General features: G+C 53.2%; 6 protein-coding genes across 6 annotated transcripts; 3 read left to right on the forward strand and 3 right to left on the reverse strand.

Moving 5' to 3' along the window:
• Nucleotides 1–958: 958 nt before the first annotated feature.
• Nucleotides 959–2,513, reverse strand: PHATRDRAFT_bd1315 (predicted protein; the record flags this gene model as incomplete). Its single annotated transcript, XM_002176282.1, has 2 exons — nucleotides 959–1,920; nucleotides 1,985–2,513. 2 exons carry the CDS (start codon nucleotides 2,511–2,513, stop codon nucleotides 959–961), a joined length of 1,491 nt encoding a protein of 496 aa, XP_002176318.1.
• A 913-nt stretch (nucleotides 2,514–3,426) lies between these two features.
• On the forward strand, nucleotides 3,427–5,968 carry PHATRDRAFT_bd1316 (predicted protein; the record flags this gene model as incomplete). Its single annotated transcript, XM_002176258.1, has 3 exons — nucleotides 3,427–4,134; nucleotides 4,281–4,873; nucleotides 5,047–5,968. The coding sequence occupies 3 exons, from the start codon at nucleotides 3,427–3,429 to the stop codon at nucleotides 5,966–5,968; spliced, it is 2,223 nt and encodes a 740-aa protein (XP_002176294.1).
• Nucleotides 5,969–6,708: 740 nt separating this feature from the next.
• On the forward strand, nucleotides 6,709–7,287 carry PHATRDRAFT_bd1317 (predicted protein; the record flags this gene model as incomplete). The annotated part of the gene is made up of 1 exon (XM_002176259.1): nucleotides 6,709–7,287. One exon carries the CDS (start codon nucleotides 6,709–6,711, stop codon nucleotides 7,285–7,287), a length of 579 nt encoding a protein of 192 aa, XP_002176295.1.
• A 101-nt stretch (nucleotides 7,288–7,388) lies between these two features.
• PHATRDRAFT_bd497 (predicted protein) lies at nucleotides 7,389–9,227 on the reverse strand (the record flags this gene model as incomplete). Its single annotated transcript, XM_002176283.1, has 2 exons — nucleotides 7,389–8,166; nucleotides 8,242–9,227. The coding sequence occupies 2 exons, from the start codon at nucleotides 9,225–9,227 to the stop codon at nucleotides 7,389–7,391; spliced, it is 1,764 nt and encodes a 587-aa protein (XP_002176319.1).
• Nucleotides 9,228–13,974: 4,747 nt separating this feature from the next.
• PHATRDRAFT_bd477 (predicted protein) lies at nucleotides 13,975–14,223 on the reverse strand (the record flags this gene model as incomplete). The annotated part of the gene is made up of 1 exon (XM_002176284.1): nucleotides 13,975–14,223. The coding sequence occupies one exon, from the start codon at nucleotides 14,221–14,223 to the stop codon at nucleotides 13,975–13,977; it is 249 nt and encodes an 82-aa protein (XP_002176320.1).
• Nucleotides 14,224–15,334: 1,111 nt separating this feature from the next.
• PHATRDRAFT_bd1654 (two-pore calcium channel) lies at nucleotides 15,335–19,501 on the forward strand (the record flags this gene model as incomplete). The annotated part of the gene is made up of 1 exon (XM_002176260.1): nucleotides 15,335–19,501. The coding sequence occupies exon 1, from the start codon at nucleotides 15,776–15,778 to the stop codon at nucleotides 19,499–19,501; it is 3,726 nt and encodes a 1,241-aa protein (XP_002176296.1). The 5' UTR covers nucleotides 15,335–15,775.
• Between the last annotated feature and the right edge of the window lie 290 nt (nucleotides 19,502–19,791).

Here is a 19,791-nt window from a genome sequence, read left to right on the forward strand (position 1 = left end):
GAAAGCGTGCACCTCGGATCGTCAGAAGCGTCTCACGGACAAAGGAGGTGGACCCGTCCGCCGCTCCTCCCCATTTCCATGAAAATTCGATTTCTTTCACACTTCCCACCAGAACCAGTGCCGTTGCTGCGCTTTCTTCCAAGCCACCGAGGAGTACCTGAGGCTTGAGGGTGACATCTCGTAGAATAATTTTGGCATCGTGTACGAGATTCGTTTCAACAGTACTCGGGTCCACGACAAAGTAGGTGGCTAGCGCCGACGCCAAGCGGGAGGCCAACATAGATTTGGGGGACTGAATCGAAGACACGATACGCGAGAACATGGTGTTTTAATCAATCGACAATGAGAGTCCCACGTCTAGTCTCGATTCCTTTCAGAACTTGTTGTGCATCGAGAAAGATGTGTTCGAAGCCAGCACTGAAGGTTACCTTTCGATCACCAACCCCCTTTCTCTTAAGGATGTTTAGATTTCGTACTCTCTAGTAGTTGTCTCTTGTACCGCCGGCTCCCGCTGGCATTTTTAACGCATTCGGAAGTAGATTAGGAAGAAACACTGCCCCCTGTAGGTCGCATCCACTGACTGTTAACGAGCTTTTCCTATCGTTTCGGGATGGGTGCAATAATACCTGTGCGGGAAGGTATCTTGTTTGCGTTTCTCACTCTAGCCAGAAGAATAAGCAAGGGCCTATCCGCCCTTTTGACTCCAAATTAAAGTAGTTAACTGTTGACTGTAAAACGGTATGGCACGACTTATTGTATTTATTTACAGAAAAAGGACGGCTCGGTGTCTATATAAATGTATGATGACATTGAATACCGGTGGCGAATTATAAACAATTGACCGAATATTCGGTGATGGTTTGGATTTCCTTTCCCAAAAAGATATTTGGTCACGTAGCAATCCGATCGGCGTTCCTCTAAAGATCGCTCATCGTTTCGCTATGAATTGCCGCGCTCCTCATCCGTGTACGGGGCTTTCTATAGTCTCGTGCTCGGCAGCGTGCGCCAGGACATCGCGACGATACGAATCGTCGGCGGCCATTCGTCGGAGTACGCTCTGGGCGACTTGGAAATCCACGTCGTCGTCCGTTCTCCGCAACAACGCGGCGGCATCCATGGCCGACAATCGAACTTTTTCTTTTTTGCTTTCATTGTCGTCATCGTCATCACTATCGTCGTACTGCCGGGTCGGGGACGCCGCCGCATCCGATCCGGTTGTGTCGTCCCGTGTCGGCAAGTGCGCCACGTCAAAGAGCTTCATGAAATTGCGATCAATTTGGTCCTTCATTCGAAAGACCCATGATCCGTAGAGCGCCAAGCCGAAGCGGAATCCCATGGCCTGATGGTCGCCACAGACGAGCAGTTTGAGAAAATCGTCTTGCGGTGTGTAGGGGACGAGTGCGGAAGCGCGGTCGGCCGGATACGAGTAACGCATCAAATTTTCAATCAGTACGGGTCCGGAGCGGACGGCGTAGACGCCCGCCTTGGGCGGTGAGGGTTGATCTTCGGGTAAACCGACAATGGTGTTGCAGTCACCGGCGGCAAAGACAAAGTCGTGTGAGGTGCTCTGTAGAGTCGGGTGTACCCGAATCCATCCGTATTTGTCCACTTCCAATCCGCGTTGGGCCAAGGTGGTACGGGCCAAGGTGTGCGCGCCGGCCCCGGTCGCCCAGACGCAACACGTAAAGGGAATGCGATCGCCGGAAGTCAAGACGACGGCATCCGCCGTGACGTGGTCGACGTGACAGTCGTGTCGGACGGTAATATGCTTGTCTCGGAGAATCGACTGGAGTTTGCGTCGGGCGGTGGGACTTTCGTGCGGTACCAGTTGCGAGCCGGCGTCGAGGACGGTACAGTCGACGTTTGGGGTAAAGTGTTTCCAGCGGGTGGTAATGGCCATGCTCAATTCGATACCGGCGGCTCCACCGCCCACCACGACGAGTTTCGGTGGAGCCGTGTTGTTGTTGTGTGTCGTCGTCGACACTAGCCACACGCGCGCGGACCCCGTCTAGAGCGGCGTCGAGTCGTCGGACCAATTGATCAATAGGCCGGGTGGGGATCGTAAACTCGGCGGCACCGGGCACGTCTTGCCAATCCCGCGACGTCGACCCGATATCCAAACTCAACACGTCAAAGGACAACGCGTCCGAGTCTGGCTGGTCCGTGTAGAGTAATTTCCGTTCGAAATCCACGTCCACGACCTTTTCCTGGCGAAAGTCGATTCCGGCCCACTCGGCGAGCGGTCGTAGACGCAGGAGCGTCTGTTCCGGTGTGTAGGCGTCGGCGATGCATCCCGGAACCATGCCGGAATAGGAAGCCGCATCGGTAGCGTCCAAGAGCGTGACGCGGAGGTTTGACGGGCGATTCCGTAAGGCCTTGATGACCTGGACGTGGCCGTGTCCGCCTCCGACCAGTACCAAGTGTTGGGAATCGGCGTTGGAGTGAGTTGTGTCCGTTGATGGTGCATTCGATAATGACGACGACGACGATGATGATAAGGTTGGACGGAGCATGGTGACGGAGAGAGCAGCAGCACGTCTGATTGTGAGAAACAGTGCGGTGCCGAGGAACGAGAAGAACGGTGTTCGAGAGCCAAGATTCTGCTGTCCCATGCTGGAACGACGAAGTTCCATCCGATAGCGACGATTCGTACGGAGGTTCGAAGAATGCGGGTAGCTACACGCACCGGTGAGTCAACAGTGCAAGTGGTCGTGGCGTAGTGGAGTAGGTAGGTAGGTTGGCGAGTTGGACGGACGCCAACGATGGGAACCGATCCGAACGTTGCGTTTTCGTGGGAGAACGAAGAGTCCAGTCCGGTCCAACCTGACACGACTCGACACCTCGCGGCCCATGCCGAGTGTCGATTGTGACGGACGACGACTGCGTCAGTCACGGGAGCAAACTCCGGTGGACCTTGGCACTCTGGTCGTTGCGTGAGTCCGATCGCCAATCGTGGCAAACCGTCCGAATAGGATCCCACAGAATGTCACTATTATATATAGTATGTCTCCAGTGGTACACGCTTCGAGTAGGGACTCTAGACGAGTGTCGGGTGGATCCGGTACCATTGACGGTATGGTAGAAGCGATTGACCGTGATCAAACGCTCATTTGGAAACTGGAAGGGTTTGGACCGTGAGCGTCGCCGAAAACCTGCCGAAGGGCGGTCGCCCGGAATATACACACACACACACACGGCCTCGTCCCGTCTCCACGGTAGTAGTAGTAGCATTCTCCGTAGTCGAACGCAACTAGTTATCTAGCTAGAGAGCTAGAGTATACCAGTACACACACACCGACACAGGCTTACTGTTAGTTCTACCAACCTATACCAACAATCAAACAACAACAATCAAACAACAACAATCATACACCACACCACAATACCAACAGACACAACAATCATACATACACACACACAAAACAAATGGATCGTCAGTTGCTCGCTCGCGCGACGGAAGGCACGGACGCCCCGACCCCGGGCTACCTGTACGTGGATCTCGCCAAGGCCGCGACGGCCAATCCTTCCGCGGCACAGGAAATGGGTCGTTACTTGACCCGCAAACTGGCCACCAAGCAGAACCCTCACGTCAAGTACAAGTGTCTCCGCGTCTTGACCCAACTCTGCGTCCAGGTCCCGCGGAACGCCTTTGCCCGGAGTGTCGCGCAGGATCCCTCCGGCGTGGCCGCCGTCAAGGAAGCCTTGCAATTTCGGGGACCGCTCGATCCGGTGCACGGTGACACGCACAACGAGAAAGTACGGACTGCCGCGCGGGAATGCCTCGATGCCGTGTATACGGAACGACCCACGTCCGCCGTGACGGAACACCCGTCACAGCATCACGGGGGGAGCAGCGGCCATGGTCACCACCATTACCAGCCCAACGGCAGTAGCAGCAGTAGTAGTCGCATGCAAGGCATTGGCAATCCTCGATTTGCGGATCCCCGGCAAGACCCGCGCGCTGCGAGTGGAACCGCGAGTGGACTCCAGAATGCCGTCAAGGAAGCGGGAGAAGTCGTCCTCGGTATGATCAAGGATCCCTTGGCACGGAACGTGGGAGTCAATCATGCACACGCGGCGTCAGTGCCCCGCCAGGGACATTCCGGGAATCTACCCGGATACGGTGGACCACAGGTACGTTACTGTCGACCTCTTGACGTGTTTTGGTGTATCGTCTAGAGCCTTTACACATAGTTCTATACACACACACACACACACACGAAATGGAATCGAGTCTCACGTGATCCCTATTTACTGATACCTATTTACTGTTACATTAGTACGGTCGCCCTCCGCCCGGAGCACAGGAACTCTCACGTCAAACCGGTGGACAGTGGACCATGGCTTCCAATCGTGGACCCGGTGCGATTACTCCCCACGGTGCACCTTCGGACGAGTATTACCGAGCCAAAAATCAATCCCAGCAACCACCACCATCCAGCACTAGTGCTAATGGTATCCAGAACAACTACGGATGGACGCAACAACATTCATCGAACCAAGGCAACGACTCCACGAACCACCACAATAGTGCCGCGGGAGGTGTTGGCGGGTCCTGGGCGCATGCCAGTGTCACGCCCTCGACGGGCGAGCCGTCCTATAATCACGAAGGACACTCCACCCCGAGCGTGACCGTAACAGCGGCACCACCCCGTACAGGAGGATCGGGTGGCACGGCCGTCACGGACGGTTCCTACGAAAAGAACTTGGTGCTGGAATTGTGTCCCCCCGGGGGTATGAAACCCGTTCCCCCGCCCGACAAACTCGCATCCTTTGCCCGAGCGGCTCCCAGTCTCAACGCCGATTTGATCTGTCCCGTACTCTTGGATTGCATCGAAGATGGTCAGCCTTGGATTATCCATGCCAAAGCTCTGTGTGTCATGGAAACCTGTTTGCAGTCGGATCAACCTGATCGTCACCCCTACCGGAACTTTCTGTTCGCCTGTCACGAAGAAGTAGCCCCATTGGCCGCCCACGCCCGGAGTGCCATTAAAGAACCCGCCCGGCGGGTCTTGAAATTGCTGGGCGTCACGGCGTCGACCACAGCGTCATCGGCCCCACGGCCACCGCCACGGCCAATCTGTTGGATTTTGGCGAAGACAACGACAACGACCACCAACAAGGCAGCGCTCCGCCACCGGCGGTTACCACACCCGCATCCGACGACCTGTTTGGGGGGATGCAAGTCAAGGCCCAATCGTCACCGCCGGTCCCGGTTGCCACAGCCACCGCCACGGCGTCCGTCTTTGATTTTGTCAACGACGACGGAGCCACCGCCGCGCCTTTGGCAACGGCTCTGGCCGCTGCACCACCGGCGTCCGTGTTTGATTTCGTAAACGATAACGGCGGCGCCACCACTGTCGCTTCGGCACCCGCTAACGATTTGTTCGGCAGCGATTCCCACACCACCACGACAACGACCGACATGTTTGGCGGCATGAGTTTGAAAGTCAGTGAAGGAGGCGGAGCGGAGCCGGCGACACCCCACGACCCCGCGGAAGAGTTGGCCGCCGTGCACACAAACGGCTCGGCGTTTGGATTCATCAACAGCAGTAGCAGCAACTCCTCCAAGGCGGGTGGAGAATCGAATCTGACTACTACCCAGCCATCGTTCGATCCGCTTTCACAAGCCTCACCAACTCTGGCACAGAAAAAGGCCATGCAAATGAGTCCGGAACAAATGCAAGCCGTGGCCTACCAACAAATGATGATGCAACAACAGTACCAACAAATGCAAATGGCCATGGCTATGCAACACGGTGGCGTGGGGATGCCCCACAAGGGGGGGATGCCCATGCAGCGCATGTCGTCGGGTGGGAGTATGTCCCACACGGGCGCAGGTGGCTTACCCATGCCGGTGGCTGGTGGCGGCATGCGCTTGTCCATGGGTGCTCCGCTCCGACCCCAACGCGTAGCGGACAACAAGTTTGATTTTGTTAAGGATGCCATGAATGCGAGTAAGAAGTAAGTAATTACACACACCGTATTCACATCAAATACAACACGAAAAGGAGGTAAAAAAACTGTTTTACAAACGCGAGGTCGGACAATCCGGTTATGACCACCCGGATGTATACCTGTCCATCGTTACTCTTCTATTGACTGTGAGGTACTCATAATAGTGGTTCTGGTAGTGCGATGTGTGCGCCCGTGTTCGGTACTAGCCACGAGTATCGGAACGGCAACATACACGAGACGCTAAACCGAATGAGCGCGAAGCCACGAGGTGGGAACCACAAATTAGATAACCAAGGAGGTCTTTCATCCGTTTTTTTTAGAGACTGTTCAAAGTTGCCTTTGCCGAACATTTAAAGTCGTTGCTGGATAATCTTTTTCAAACTAGGTTTGCAAATCTCGCAGATTCTCATTTTTGTGAATAAAATGGGTCGCCGCCGTGTTTCCTTCGCAGACGACTCCAGTATCCCGGCCCTTTGTCGGTTTTGGGGGAACCTGTCTCAGTCGTTGCCCTGTATTCAAGTGTTCGGTCTCGACATTGCCTTGACGCTCTGTAGCATCGTTTTCTTGGCGTGTGTTCGTGTCGCGGCGGAATACACGCTGATCCACAAGTTTGGCTGGCCCCTCAACGACGACGGCCGAGGCACCACGCAATGGGCCTCGGCTTCCTTGGCAGCCATCTTGCATTCCATCAACCTATGTTTTGCTTTGTGGGCATGCTTACGTTCGCAACCCTATCAACCGTCTCAAAAAATGTCGGAGGCCCCGGAATGGTGGCAAGAATCCGTGACGGCTTTGTTGCAGTTTTGTACCGGCTACATGGTGTACGACTCGGTTTGTAATATTCTGATTCCCAAATGGGGGCATCTCAACCTGGAAGATCTCCTTTTCTTCGGACACCACCTAATAACGACCTTTTACATGACTTCGACACGAGTATACGCAGCGGGGCACTTTTCCGCCATGGCCTGCATGTTTCTCGGGGAATCCACCAATCCATTGCAAAACGGTTACCTCATTGCCGAAGCCGCCATGAAGTTGGATTGCTGCAACGGTGATCGCATGGCCTTGTTCTATACCGTCATTCAGTTCCTTTTTGCCTCGTGCTATTGCGTAATGCGCGCCATTGTCTGCCCGCTCGTGGCGGTGCACGTGACGTACGACTTTTGGACTTTTGGACGGGCCCACCTACCCAAGACCTTGTTGGCGCTGTGGACGGTGCTCATTTGGGCCATTTTGATCGGTAGTATTCCGTGGATTGTGGATTGTTGGAGTATGCTCACGCCGTATTTACCGGAAAGTATAAGGCAGAGCGTGGGCAGTGAACTGTGATTCACACTGTGATCCATGGCGCGTGGCTAGCTATAATATCTAGAAGTATCTGTAAGGTGATGTGTGAATGCGGCTTTTACCCGTAGATGGAGAATTATGTACTATTCGGGCAAGATCCCGGTATTGCCAGCCCGTCCCACCATCTTGCGATACAAACCTGAACGTAGTTGCAGGAGTTCAACATGTGTGCCCTTTTCGACTACCTTGCCCTGATCAATGACGGCAATCTGGTCGGCATTGCGGACCGTACGGAGTCGATGTGCCACGACAACGGTCGTCATGTTGCCCTTTTCCAATAACCGATCCAGGGCGTCTTGTACAATTTGTTCCGAGGCCGCATCCAACGCCGACGTGGCTTCGTCGAGCAGCAAAAGAGATGGCTTCTGCACCATCGCGCGAGCAATGGCGATCCGCTGCAATTGTCCACCCGACAGTTGTACACCACGTTCGCCAACACCCGTATCGTACCCTTGAGGAAAACTACGGATAAATGCATCGGCGTGCGCGAGTTTCGCCGCCCGAACGGCATCTTCACGAGTTGCGTGAGGCGCACCGTAAACAATGTTTTGCCAGATGGAATCGTCAAACAACACAGGATCCTGCGTGACCACCCCAATATGACGACGGTGGGCTTCCAAGTCCAGACGGCGTAAATCTTGACCGTTGACAACAATGCTTCCAGCATTCGGATCGTAAAAACGCTGAAGCAGATTCACTATGGTGGACTTGCCGCAGCCAGATGAACCGACCAACGCCAAAGTCTGGCCCTGCTCAATTTCCAAGTCCAAGTGATTAAGAACCAAGTGATCCGGACGCGTGGGATAGCGGAACGATACTTGTTCAAACCTGACGTTATACTGATTCGCCTGACTCCGTGATCTTCGCCGTGGACCACCAGTCGTTGTCGTATCATCATCACGCTCGCCGGTGGAGAAGAGTTGGACCGCGGTAGACCCAGTAGCTGGTGCCGGTGGCCGACGGTCGAGCAAGGCGAAGACTTTATCGCCGGCGCCAGAACTCTTAATGAGTGAACTGAAGGACCGAAACAGATTTAGCGTTTCGTTCTGTAGTTGTCCTTGATAAAGCATAAAGGCCAATAAGACTTCTGGTGCCAGGCGATGCTGGGCAATCAGGTTTGCTCCGATCCACAATAAAGACGACTGCACGATTGTGTTTATTAGAAACGTGGAGACGGCCATATAGTAGACACCGGTCATATACAGTTGCTTGATGTTCAGTTCGTACTGACGTTGAATTTTTCTTTCGTAACGAGCTTCTTCCTTGCTTTCGGCCGCGAATGCTATCACGGTCCGTACGTTTGCCAAGGTTTCTTGAGCAACGGCGTTGGCATCAGCCAAGGCATCTTGTACTAATGTTGCGTTGCGACTCAGCCAATCGCCGTAAAATTTGTTGATTATTCCAACCACCGGAACTATGCTCAGGGCACAGGCACCAAGTACAGGACTGCGGACTAACATGTAAATCGTGATCCCGACAATGCGCACAACAGATTCGATACTGAAACGGAAAAACCACGTCAGGTCTCCGGCCATTTCGCTACAGTCCGAATTTAGCCGCGAGGCGAGTTCACCAGAACTTGTCGCGTCAAAAAAGGCCACATCCTGTCTCAGTAACACGCCCAGCAAGTCGACGCGGACACCACGAACAATACGCTGGTTGGCATATCCAAACAGAAAGACACACCAAAAGTCAAAAACAGCATCCAAGGTACCAAACAAGAATAGCCATGCTATCTCCGCTCGAGCCAGATGAAAGTTTCCCTGTGACAGGGCCGTCAGCGTCGTCGAAACGAAGTGTGGAATAGATAGGGAAAATGGGAGTCGAATCAATAAAACAAGACAGCCCGCATATAGATACACAACTTGGGGGCGAGCGAGTTGCAAAAGTCGGCGCGTACCACGGAGACGACTGGTTGGCATTTCCGTCGATGACTCGGATTCTTCTGAAGTTGAAGCCACAACAGAAGGAAGCAAGGCCATTGTCAGCGGCGCTTCTTCGTCGTGATCACCTTCCATAAGCTGATAATCTGTCGCGTTTCCTGTCTTGTCCCCATTGCGTTCGTCGCAGGCCGAAACCTTGGAATCGGTACCACTTGTTTGACTTTGCACCCTGGTGGACGAATCGTCTCGTGTAGGCAGCAGGGGCTCGTTGTCGGCCTCCCATCCTTCTCTTTCTTCCACAGGCTGAATGAATGCAGCGTCAATCCCTTCTTCAGTTGCAGCCTGGGCCTCAGTGGACGCGGTGGCCGTAGTTGCAGGCCAAAACGATATCATCAAACTCGCACTCGACAACATGAATACCAAGATTCCCATGATACGTAGGATCCTTCCATCCGGTGAGCTCCGATTTGTAAGAGTTTGAAAGAACGAAAGCACCACGAGAATTAAGCCGATCCAGCTGCTGGATACGGCTGCCGCCCGCGCCATGGTCATCGACACACATGTAGTGTAGTGTTGGTGATGCCGCTTCCACCCATTCCAACAATCGACACATAAAGGACTTAGCAAGAATAGGTTCGCAACGACTTGAGAAATAAGAATGCCGCCTGTCCAAGCTCCTCCTTGCGTGAGACTGTATTGGTCGCATTTTGAATCATTGTTGCTGTTTGGTAGATAGTGGAGCGCGTCGACAAGAAACAGGTATACACCCATTCCCAGCAGAAGGCAATTGGCTATCAAGGCCCACGTGAGGGTGCCTAGAACTTGTCGATGCGTCATGTTCCGCTCGGCTGGTTCTTCGTTCGGAGACGCCGCTGGAATGGTATTCACTGCCAACTCCATGGTGGTGCACATTCCTCGTAGAATGCGGTCGATTTGTAGTCGGTAGTTTACGACATCTGATTATGTATCACGAATTCGTTCTTGGAATTTGTGCATGCCAATCTAGATTTTACAGGTAGAGCGATGTCACATTAGTGCATAGTATTATACAAACGATTCGTCATCCTTTATATAGAGAGATATCATCAACGACGTTCCATTCACGAGGTTTCGGGAATGAGTGACGATCGCCCGAGTACGATACGGCTTCCTGAACAGGCTACACCATGGTGTGAGGGTGATGATTAGATGCAAGTCTCGCCAACGCACACACACACACACACACGGTACAAGCATCTCTGCACATCCAAAGCCACTGCCGTAAATGCGCCATAGAAATGGCTTCCTCTCCGTTATGCCCACTTTCGCTTATTTTCCTACAGAGCAACAACTTCCTAGCCGTTCCCCGTCTTTTCAAACACGCTCTTCCTTCTTCATATCCAAGAACATGAGGACTAGACGCTGCGAAATCAGAGAAAGATCCTATCGGACAACTTTGTGGATGATTTCGGTAGTATTGATGATGACTCCTATCATCTCGAATACCAGAGCGTGCCGTTCGAGTCAAGGCTCCGCCGACAGTAGCTTCTTCTGTGAAGGATTTTCGTTGACATCTCCTGTTGCGTTTTACAGTCAACCACGACGATCTTTTCGGGACGTCACAACGCTTCCTCAGTCGGCAGTCATACTTTTCTATGCAAGCCCAAAACCCGGCAATCTGGCAGGAGCGTTCCAGAATTTCACGTTGGAATATTCTACGAACTTTCATCGACACGTTGTCAGAGATGCGGCTACCGGGGATGTTTTGGAAAGTTTCGCCTGGTTAGAGGAAGCACTCGACAAGTACTCTACAAGTCTGACTTTGCTGCCGCTGACCATAAGGCTGCAAGACGAGACTTGCAACACGACGATGAAGTATCCTACTGACGGGCAGCCTGATGAAGAAGAGTACAGTGATCCTTGGATGCTGGTTGCTGGCGGTGGACTCAACGAGTTTAATGCGTACCCGATAAACACGAACACCTTAGGTTTCGACCTCAATCTCAAAGCAATTAGTGGGGTTCTTCAATCACGACTTAAATGGTTTCCCTCACAAGTAGACAATTTACTGAGAGCTTTTCCCATTGTCAAGGTCTGGCCTGCAATGCTGTTGGCGGAACGGATTGATTTCATGCTAGCACCGTTTCCACAGCCGGATGTTTTTGCCCGAGCTGATGGTCTATCCTTCACTTGCGACTGGCCGCAACAATTTTACGTGTATGGTTTAGGAGCCGGAATGTCGGTAGCACAGGTTTCGCACGCTTTGCAGATATTGCCGGACGTATTTCTCCGATCCTGTGTTTTTGACGTTCGCGCCACAACGCATCCTATTTTGCCCTTTCTGTACACTCAAACTCCAGCCGTGGTGCTACAGATGGCTACAGCACAGCTTGAATATTTACAAGGCGCAGCGGCTGTGGATGTAGCAGCTTACGCCTATTTTCACTGGAAGGGGTGGGAATGGCAACAGTGCCGAGCTTGCTTGCAAGCCTTGCCCATGACGGTTAGCTGCTCCTCTGAACCAAGTTGGGAATTGTACGAAAAAGCCGGTTTCATACGCAAACAATTGCTTTTGGCAAGTATGTGGTACTTGCGCATGCGACTGCACCTGGGACCCCACGAGATTTTGGCAATGATAAAGACGCATTCGAGACTATCGAGTTATCCGATGGCCCAATTAAAACGTTCTTTGGACAACTTGCAATCTTCGTTGCGACTCTCATCTCCAGTGTTGCAGTCGTTGGTATTGAGAATGCCGAGTCTGCTGGGAATGTCGATATCGGGATTGGACAATCGGATTCAATTTTGGACTCAACAAGTTGGATTGACGCTTGAGCAGGTACGAGACGTGGCAGGGCGCCAACCGGCACTGCTTCAATACAGTACGCAGCGCAATTTGGAAGCGAAACTAGATTTTTTTGTGAATGATTTGAAAATATCGCCTACATCTTTAGCAAAGATCACATTGAAAGAGCCGCAATTATGGGGACGATCACTGGAAGGGCATTTGAAGCCAATGTCGGAGTCGTTTGAAGACTTTTTCGACGGACAATTCGTTCCTGCGGATTTCGGTGCCATGCTTAGTCAAGCCCCGGAACTCGGCCGGTGTCATTGGCAAGGCAATTTGGAAAAGAAACTGAGATTTTTGCAAGCCAGACTGGATCTCCGTCCCGACGAGCTTAGAGCAATGGTGCAACGGACGCCACGTGTTCTTATGCAAAGTTTGGAGGCTTCCTTGGAGCCCAAACTCCACCTGCTGGAAACCGTGTCGATTTCGGAAGGGCGCCAAGCTGTGCGTCAAAACCCATCACTGCTGTTGAACGGACAGCAGGTTCTCAGATCTCGTTTGGAAAGGGCCGGAAACCGGACCGATGTATCTTTGGTTGACGCTCTGCAACAATCCAAAGTCGCTAACGCAGGGCGACCCAAAAAGGTTGTTTGGTTATTGAGGGATGACGGTTCTACCGTTGACCGTCGATTCGCGGACATACAAGAAGCCGCGGATTTTGTTGGAGTCAGCAAGTCTCGTATGTACGTGGTCTTACGCAAGAATCAAATTTATCGTGGGCGACTTTTTGTTTACGCTACGGCGGATAGCTCGACAGCTACCATATCGCGTATGACACCGCTGGTAAGCGGTACAAGTGTGACCACCACCGATGTCGTGACAACCACGTTGGCTCCTCCAGCTCATCCGAAAGTGACGAAAACTCCGACCGACAACATTCGTCCATCAATACTCTCGAATGTGCAGCAAGCTCCAACAATATTGGGGACTAACGTGTCGCGGCCAACACACCACGAGCTGACAATATTCGTCGCGGGTCGGGCGTTTCCTCCCGAAAATACCATACGCGGTAGGCGGCGCTCTGGTGGCCTAGCAATCTGCGTTCCACAGTTTACAACGTTGCAATGGCGGCAAGTTTGTCAAGTGCTCTGGAAAGGCCAACGTTTGCGGCTTCTTCCCGACTCCAGAACTCTCTTGTTGGGGTATCCCTACACGCGACCGAGTCGGCCGCGTTGCAGCATGTACGCGTTTCGGGAAGCCTTGCGGGTGGCTCAGGTGTGGTGGGAGTGTACGAGTGCCTGTCGAGTGAGTCAAGGCCAGCCATGGTTACCGGGGAAGGTCCATATCGTCACCGAAGCCTCGTCCCGAATCGTGAACCTCGTTGGTAACCACACATCCATGCTGCGCTGGGGGAGTTTTGATCAGCGGCAAGCGTTTGTCTACGACGGTCCCGGTCCAACGCATCAGTACAATATTGACTTGTTGTACCCGTTGGCACGGACGTACTATCGTCTGGTGCACAACGGAGCCACGGTGAGTACCGAGGCAACGGGATCGGAGACCGTATCCCCAATAATTGGCAACGCTACCAACGTTTCGAACGCGACGAATGTGACCGTATCGGTAACGTGGGAACGTTCGTGGCAACCAGAAACTCAGCGGGTCGCCAAAGGAGCTCTTTTGGCGGCTCAACTCATGTATGGAGTCTAAGCATACGTACAGTGTCTTATATTATTTCGAATAGTTTTACAGTTATAGCTGCCATTGGTATAAAAATGATTTGCTGTGGAGGTGTTTGGTAGCCGACGTTGACTTTTGTCGTTGCGAGTGGGAAAAAAGTCCCGGAAGCAATGACACTGGGGAGATGGACGTGTCACTGGACGAACGCCCGATCCGACCTTTCTAGGCCCCGGACTGCACCAAAGCTAGATTCGTTCCACCGTGGGCTTAAGCTATTAAACCATACTACAACAAAACAAGCTTGTTTCCAATTTGATATTTGTTGATTGAATTACTTTGTTAATCCCCTTTCTTTCGGTAGGAGCATCCTTCGGTCAGTCGGGCTTTGCCTCCGGTGGGTTCGCAAAGATGGACGTTGCAGCCGCTGCAGAGGACGACCGTCTGTGCGTGGCTAAAGACGGTGGTAATTTGAAAGCATCCGGGACACTTAATGTCCATAAAGTAACTATTCGGGGTCTGCACGAGGCGCTTGAGCTTGTGCGTGTGGAGTTCCTGTTCGGGGCTGGGGTGTAGTAAATCGACCGGCATGATAGAACACTAAAAATGTATAGCCAAAATGAAACAAGGTGATTCCACAATACCGCAAGTCTGTAAAGAGTGTAAAACCAAGCATGTGTGAGACAATGTTGTCCCGCAGTTCCTGTATATTGGTCCGACGCTTTTACGTGGTTGGGCGTGTTTGTGATGGATACTATCAGCCCCAGCGATACCCGCTCGTATCCCAATGGGATCACACCACACGTCTCGTAGCAACAGTACACGACGTCAAAGGCACATTGCAGTCACCTCGGTAGTAGTTCGGAACCAATTTCGTGCGCAAAAGGTCGTGCGATCCGGACCCACAGTATAGCGCGATGTTCGTGTAAAACTTTCGTCTACCCCGTCATCCTTCGCCTACCGGTTTTCCGGAATGGAGACCAACGAACGAGAGAATGGATCGAAAGAGACACTACGTGCACACTTATACACTCATATATACACACACACACACTTATACTCATGCACACTCTTATACACAATGCACAACACGAGAAACACAAAAAAACACATACCTCTCGAGTTGAATGCGTGGGGATATGTTGCGGTCAAGTTGGCCAGGTCCCGAGGTGGGTGGTCTGCGAGTCCACGCTGCGTTGCGCTGCGTGAGCCGTGTCGCGGTGGGGCTTCTCCCATCCCGCACGACGTTCCGTCGCGCGGATCCATCGACCCCGCCGCGTAGAACTCGGTATCGCCACCACCACCACCACCACAAGCGTAGTAAGATGGTAAACGGTAACATTGGACGGCGCTGGTACGTCCGTCTAACCGACGAAAACGTCTATTTCGTCTGTCCGCCAGTCCGCTAGAGGGGGCCGTCGAATATGCCGACGACGGACAGATCCGAGGGAACCCTACCCTTCCAAGATGTTAAAGCACAACTCCTGGCGTAAAAGTCCTGGCGTGGACGGTGCTTCCCTATCCGATCGAGAACTTTCGTCACGCCGGCCCGTAGTAAACACGTCCAATATCGGAACCGGCCCGAAATAAGGCCTTGTCGCGACGGGCCGTAGTAGCGAAGCGTCCGGCAAGTCCGAGGGGCGGGGCGGGGAAGTCTTGTCGAGACGCCACCGAATTAGACCACTGTGCCATTCTTCCGCAATTGCCTTCGAGTCGGTGCGGCACTGACCGAAGCGAACTTCTCTCTTCGTACTGGATACAAAATACTACTCGCGCTCGGGTCTCCCTATTCTCCACCTGCTGGGTTCGTCATTCCACTGTGCCGTGCCTGTCTTCTACTTCTGGTTGTTGACACACGGTAACCCGAACCAACACCCAAAAGGTACCGAAGTTTTGCCCTTCCTACTCCCCTGTGTACCTCGTGCCACTGTGGGAGAGAGTGGATGCTCCTGTCGTTCTCCAGGTGTACTACCAACACAGTCTAGATAGTAATATCACGGGACGACGCCGGTTCCGCATCGTTGCCGGAAACCATTCGGAGGCTATTGGCGACGATCGTTCCGAACGTTCGATTCCGGGCATCCCGTTCGAGTTCACAACAACACTAGCAACAATCATAGCCACGACACTGGATAGAGACCACATGAGCTCGCCACGCCGTCGCAACTCGGGCACGTCGAGTTCCGGAGTCACGACGAGCAACCGGGCCCGACGCGCTCCACACAACCAGCCACATTCTCGCGACAATGATTCCTACTACTACACCATTCCGGCGGGTCCTCCGGCGTCACGGGCTTCGATTGCCGATTCCTCGCATCCTTCCGTCTCGTCGGACATTACGTTGACGGATGGCTTGGAAGAGGAGGAGGACGAGCTCGACGTTCCCGTGGAGGCCGCCCCCGTGGGGACACTCGCGGAGACACCGAGAAACGGTCGTCCGGCCGTTGCCGACGCGGACGATGCGATCAACACCTCCGTCTTTGCACCGACACCGCCCTCCACGTCACTCTCGCAAGCTTCGCTCATGGAGTATTCCGACACTTCGGACGAGTACACGCGTGGTGCACGAGCCTACCCACAATCACGCTTTCAATCCGCCGAATCCCCGTCTCCCACCCGAACCCATCCCAATCGACTCGTACGCTTTTCATCTCTCACATCGCTCGCAACGGATGTGGAACACGGCGAACAAGCGTCGACCGGACATACTCCGGAACGGAATGCCGCCGGATACACGTCTAACGATCGCACGCCACGATCGTCACCTCCGGCGCACTGGATGGAGTCGTGGGCCTACAGTTTTCGTTCCCCCGCACCACAGCAGCAGCGTCATCATCATCACGGTGTTTCCCCCCGGCACCGCCCCACGCGTTCGCACAGCACGTTGGAATACCCCCACCACGCCATACCTACACAACTCTACCACGCGGCGGCCTACGATGGAACCGGAGTCGCCGATCCCACGCCCAGACAACACCCGTTGCTGTATTCGCAACCCCAAGACAGTAACGAGGCGTCGCCTTTGTTAGCCACGCAGCACAAGACGCGTGGGACGGCGACCGCGGCCGCCAACGCTAGATCGGTGCGTACCAAAAGCACCGATTCGGGCGCGTCGCGGTCTTCGGAGACCTCGCGAGGACGACTCCGCTTTACCAAGCCTCTCTTTCCCGGTGATCGCCGGGCGATACGAATGGCGGCCGCCTTTTTGGAAGATTACCAGCACAACCGTCCCCCCACACTCAGTTCGGAGTTGGCCACTATTTCGGACGCTCAACTGGTGTGGGTCCAGTACGTACACCACGGATGGATGCCCTGGTTGCGCTTTCTCGCCAGTGCTGCACTCTTTTTCAGTAGCGGATTCGAAGGCTTTGAGCCGGACGTTGTGCCAGAATATGCCGTGCCACCGCGCGCTGTTGCCACCGTGCTGAATTTAACCGCACTGATGGTGCTCTTTTTGGACGTCTACATTCGTCACGTGATACTTTACTCGTACGACTCGTTGGTGGAGACCGGTGCCGGTAGCCACCGCCACAACGTCTTGCATCGCGTGCGGCAATCCCGCTCTCTTCAGCTGGTCCGTCCCTTGATTGTCTTTGGCACGGTCCTGGTGTGCGAAAACATTTCACGCATTCTGATTACCCGGGACGAACCCCATATGGTCCTTTTTACCAGTGTCTTTAAACCGCTCGTGCTCTTTTACGTTTCCAGTCAAGCGCGTGATGCCTTGGAAGCGGTCCGACGCATTTCTCGCATTGTTCTGCGGGTACTGGTTATGGAGCTGCTCCTTATTCTCTTCTTTGCCGCCGTCGCCGTCCGTCTATACGGGCACACGCACGAAGGCTTTGCTGATTTGAGTACGTCCTGGTTCAGTCTCTTTGAACTCGCTACGACCGTTACCAACCCATCCTTGTGGATGCCCTTGTACAATGATTCCAAGACGGCCGCCATTTTCTTTGTCCCCTTTGTTGTGGTCACGACGTTTTATCTGCACAGTCTCGTGCTGTCGGTTGTCTTTTCCACCTACATACAAGCGGCCACGGCCATTCACGCGCGATCGACCTTGGATCGCGAAGACTCCGTCCAGCTGGCGTACCTTGCTCTGCTCCAACAGCAACAGCGCAACGATGAAGCCGCAATGGCGTCATCGCGACGACGCAAAACCCAATCCGCGACGCACGCACCGGGATCGGCGCCACCAATACCGGAACCGCCCGCAGCGGTCTCAAAGTCGGACATGATTGACGTCCGGTTGGTTCGAGAAACGCTCAAAAATCTGCGACCGCACTACAACGCGATGAAGATCAACGCTTTGGTGGAAATCGTGGATCCCTCGAACCAGAAAATTGTTGATTTTGCCACTTTTCGGACTAAAGTCCGACAGGCGCTGAATGCGTCTGTCCGGACGGCTCGGTCCGCGACGACACTGGCGCTGAGCGTGGAATTAGTCGCGGTCGCGGTAGCCATCGTTAATTTTATCTACGTCATTCTGGTCTCCTCTGCGTTCAACGTCCACTGGTTCAACGAAAGTCAACAAATGTTGGGATCTTTGATTACCGTGGTGGCCACCTTTGAGCTGTTGATTCGCTTCAATCCCTTGCGAATTCCGGATTTTACACCGTTGACTCGACTGAACGCAACCTTCGATGGTCTGGCCTTGATGGGTGCCGTTGTGTCGACGGTAGGTATCGTCATGTACGTGACCAGTCAAGGTGAAGAAGCGTCGTTGAACACCATATTGATGGGACGGGCGATTGATATGATTCGAATCATGCGCTTTTTTCAAATCTTCCGGGACGTTGTACGACGATCGTCGGACGTCATTCCCGTCTTGGTAGGCCCGTTGATTCTCGTCCTTACCACTTTACACGTATTTGTCTATACTGGTATGGCCTTGTGGGGCGGTGCCATTCACGTGGGAACGTACGAGGGTGATATTGTGGATTTGTACGATTTGAACAATTTCAACTCCTACCAGGAGGGCGTAGTATCCATGTTCAACGTGTTGGTAGTCAATGATTGGCACGAGCTTGCACGAGTCTTCACGTTCGCGGACCGATGTGCGAGTCCGGTGATTGTCTACCCTTTCTTTATTTTGGGGAACCTTCTTGGCGTTTCTATTGTGCTCAATGTTCTGACAGCCTTCTTCGTTGAAACCTTTGTAACGAAACTGGATGATAATGTGGATGGATCGACAGACTTGACCACGGTACAGCGTGAGCAGCGCGACTTTTCGATACAAACGAGCGAAAAGCAATCGGTACGACGAATTGCGTCCATGTCGAGCTTGTTGGGTGCGCGCAAGGCTTCAGGGAGTCGTCGCCGAGCGCAGCGTGTCCCGGAGAAGCCCATCGACCGTGGAGAAGACGCTGATTCGGAAGCCAGCTCGGAAAGCGAATTGTTTGAATTCGATGTCTACGAGCGCGAAGGAGTCGATAAAATCATGCAAGCGGTTTCCGGCGGGGCCAACTCGAATGAGTTTGCGCGACAGATTTGTGGCTATTTGGAAATCTTCGAGACTCTGACGCCTGGTCGTGAGACTGTTGGCTATCTTATTTGCGATCAACAAACACTGGAGCGCTACGGAAATCGGCGTTTCCAAACCAAAGCCGATGGATTTTTGGGAGAAAACGAGCTACACGCGGTGGTGAGCGACGTAAACTCGGAGCTATTGGCTTTGTCATCCCGTCCCTCGTTCGATTTGGACCGATCCCTCGTTCGAACGTTTCCACACCACAGTGATCCCAATGTTTCGCTGGAAATTTCTGCATCGCTGTTACGGCGACACCCGGCTCTTTCCTTGTTTGTCTCCAGGACGGTTGACCCCGCTTTACAGATCACAACCGAAAATGCTGCTCCCGTCGCAAATTGAGAGCTCCGTAGGCTTTGGCAGTCTTCGGCGCTCGTTGACCAAACGGGCTTTTATTCGCAATCCTTTACAGTCGTTTACTTTGTAGCTAGAAAATGTCTCTTGTTTGATTTCGTCAAGACTCCATTTATCGACAAGTCAGAATTTGTAGATATCCTTTTCAAAATGCTGTTTCACCGCTCGTCTTTGGCACACAATTTCTGTTGGTCTTGCAATGCCGGGAACGAGCTCCCAGGGCTTTTACCGAAACACTTCTTCCATCCTACTAGCTAACCACAACACAGGTTACACAT

The sequence above is a fragment of the Phaeodactylum tricornutum genome, genomic scaffold, assembly GCF_000150955.2.
Source record: "Phaeodactylum tricornutum CCAP 1055/1 PHATR_bd_31x35 genomic scaffold, whole genome shotgun sequence".
In the NCBI taxonomy this organism is placed as follows: domain Eukaryota; phylum Bacillariophyta; class Bacillariophyceae; order Surirellales; family Neidiaceae; genus Phaeodactylum; species Phaeodactylum tricornutum.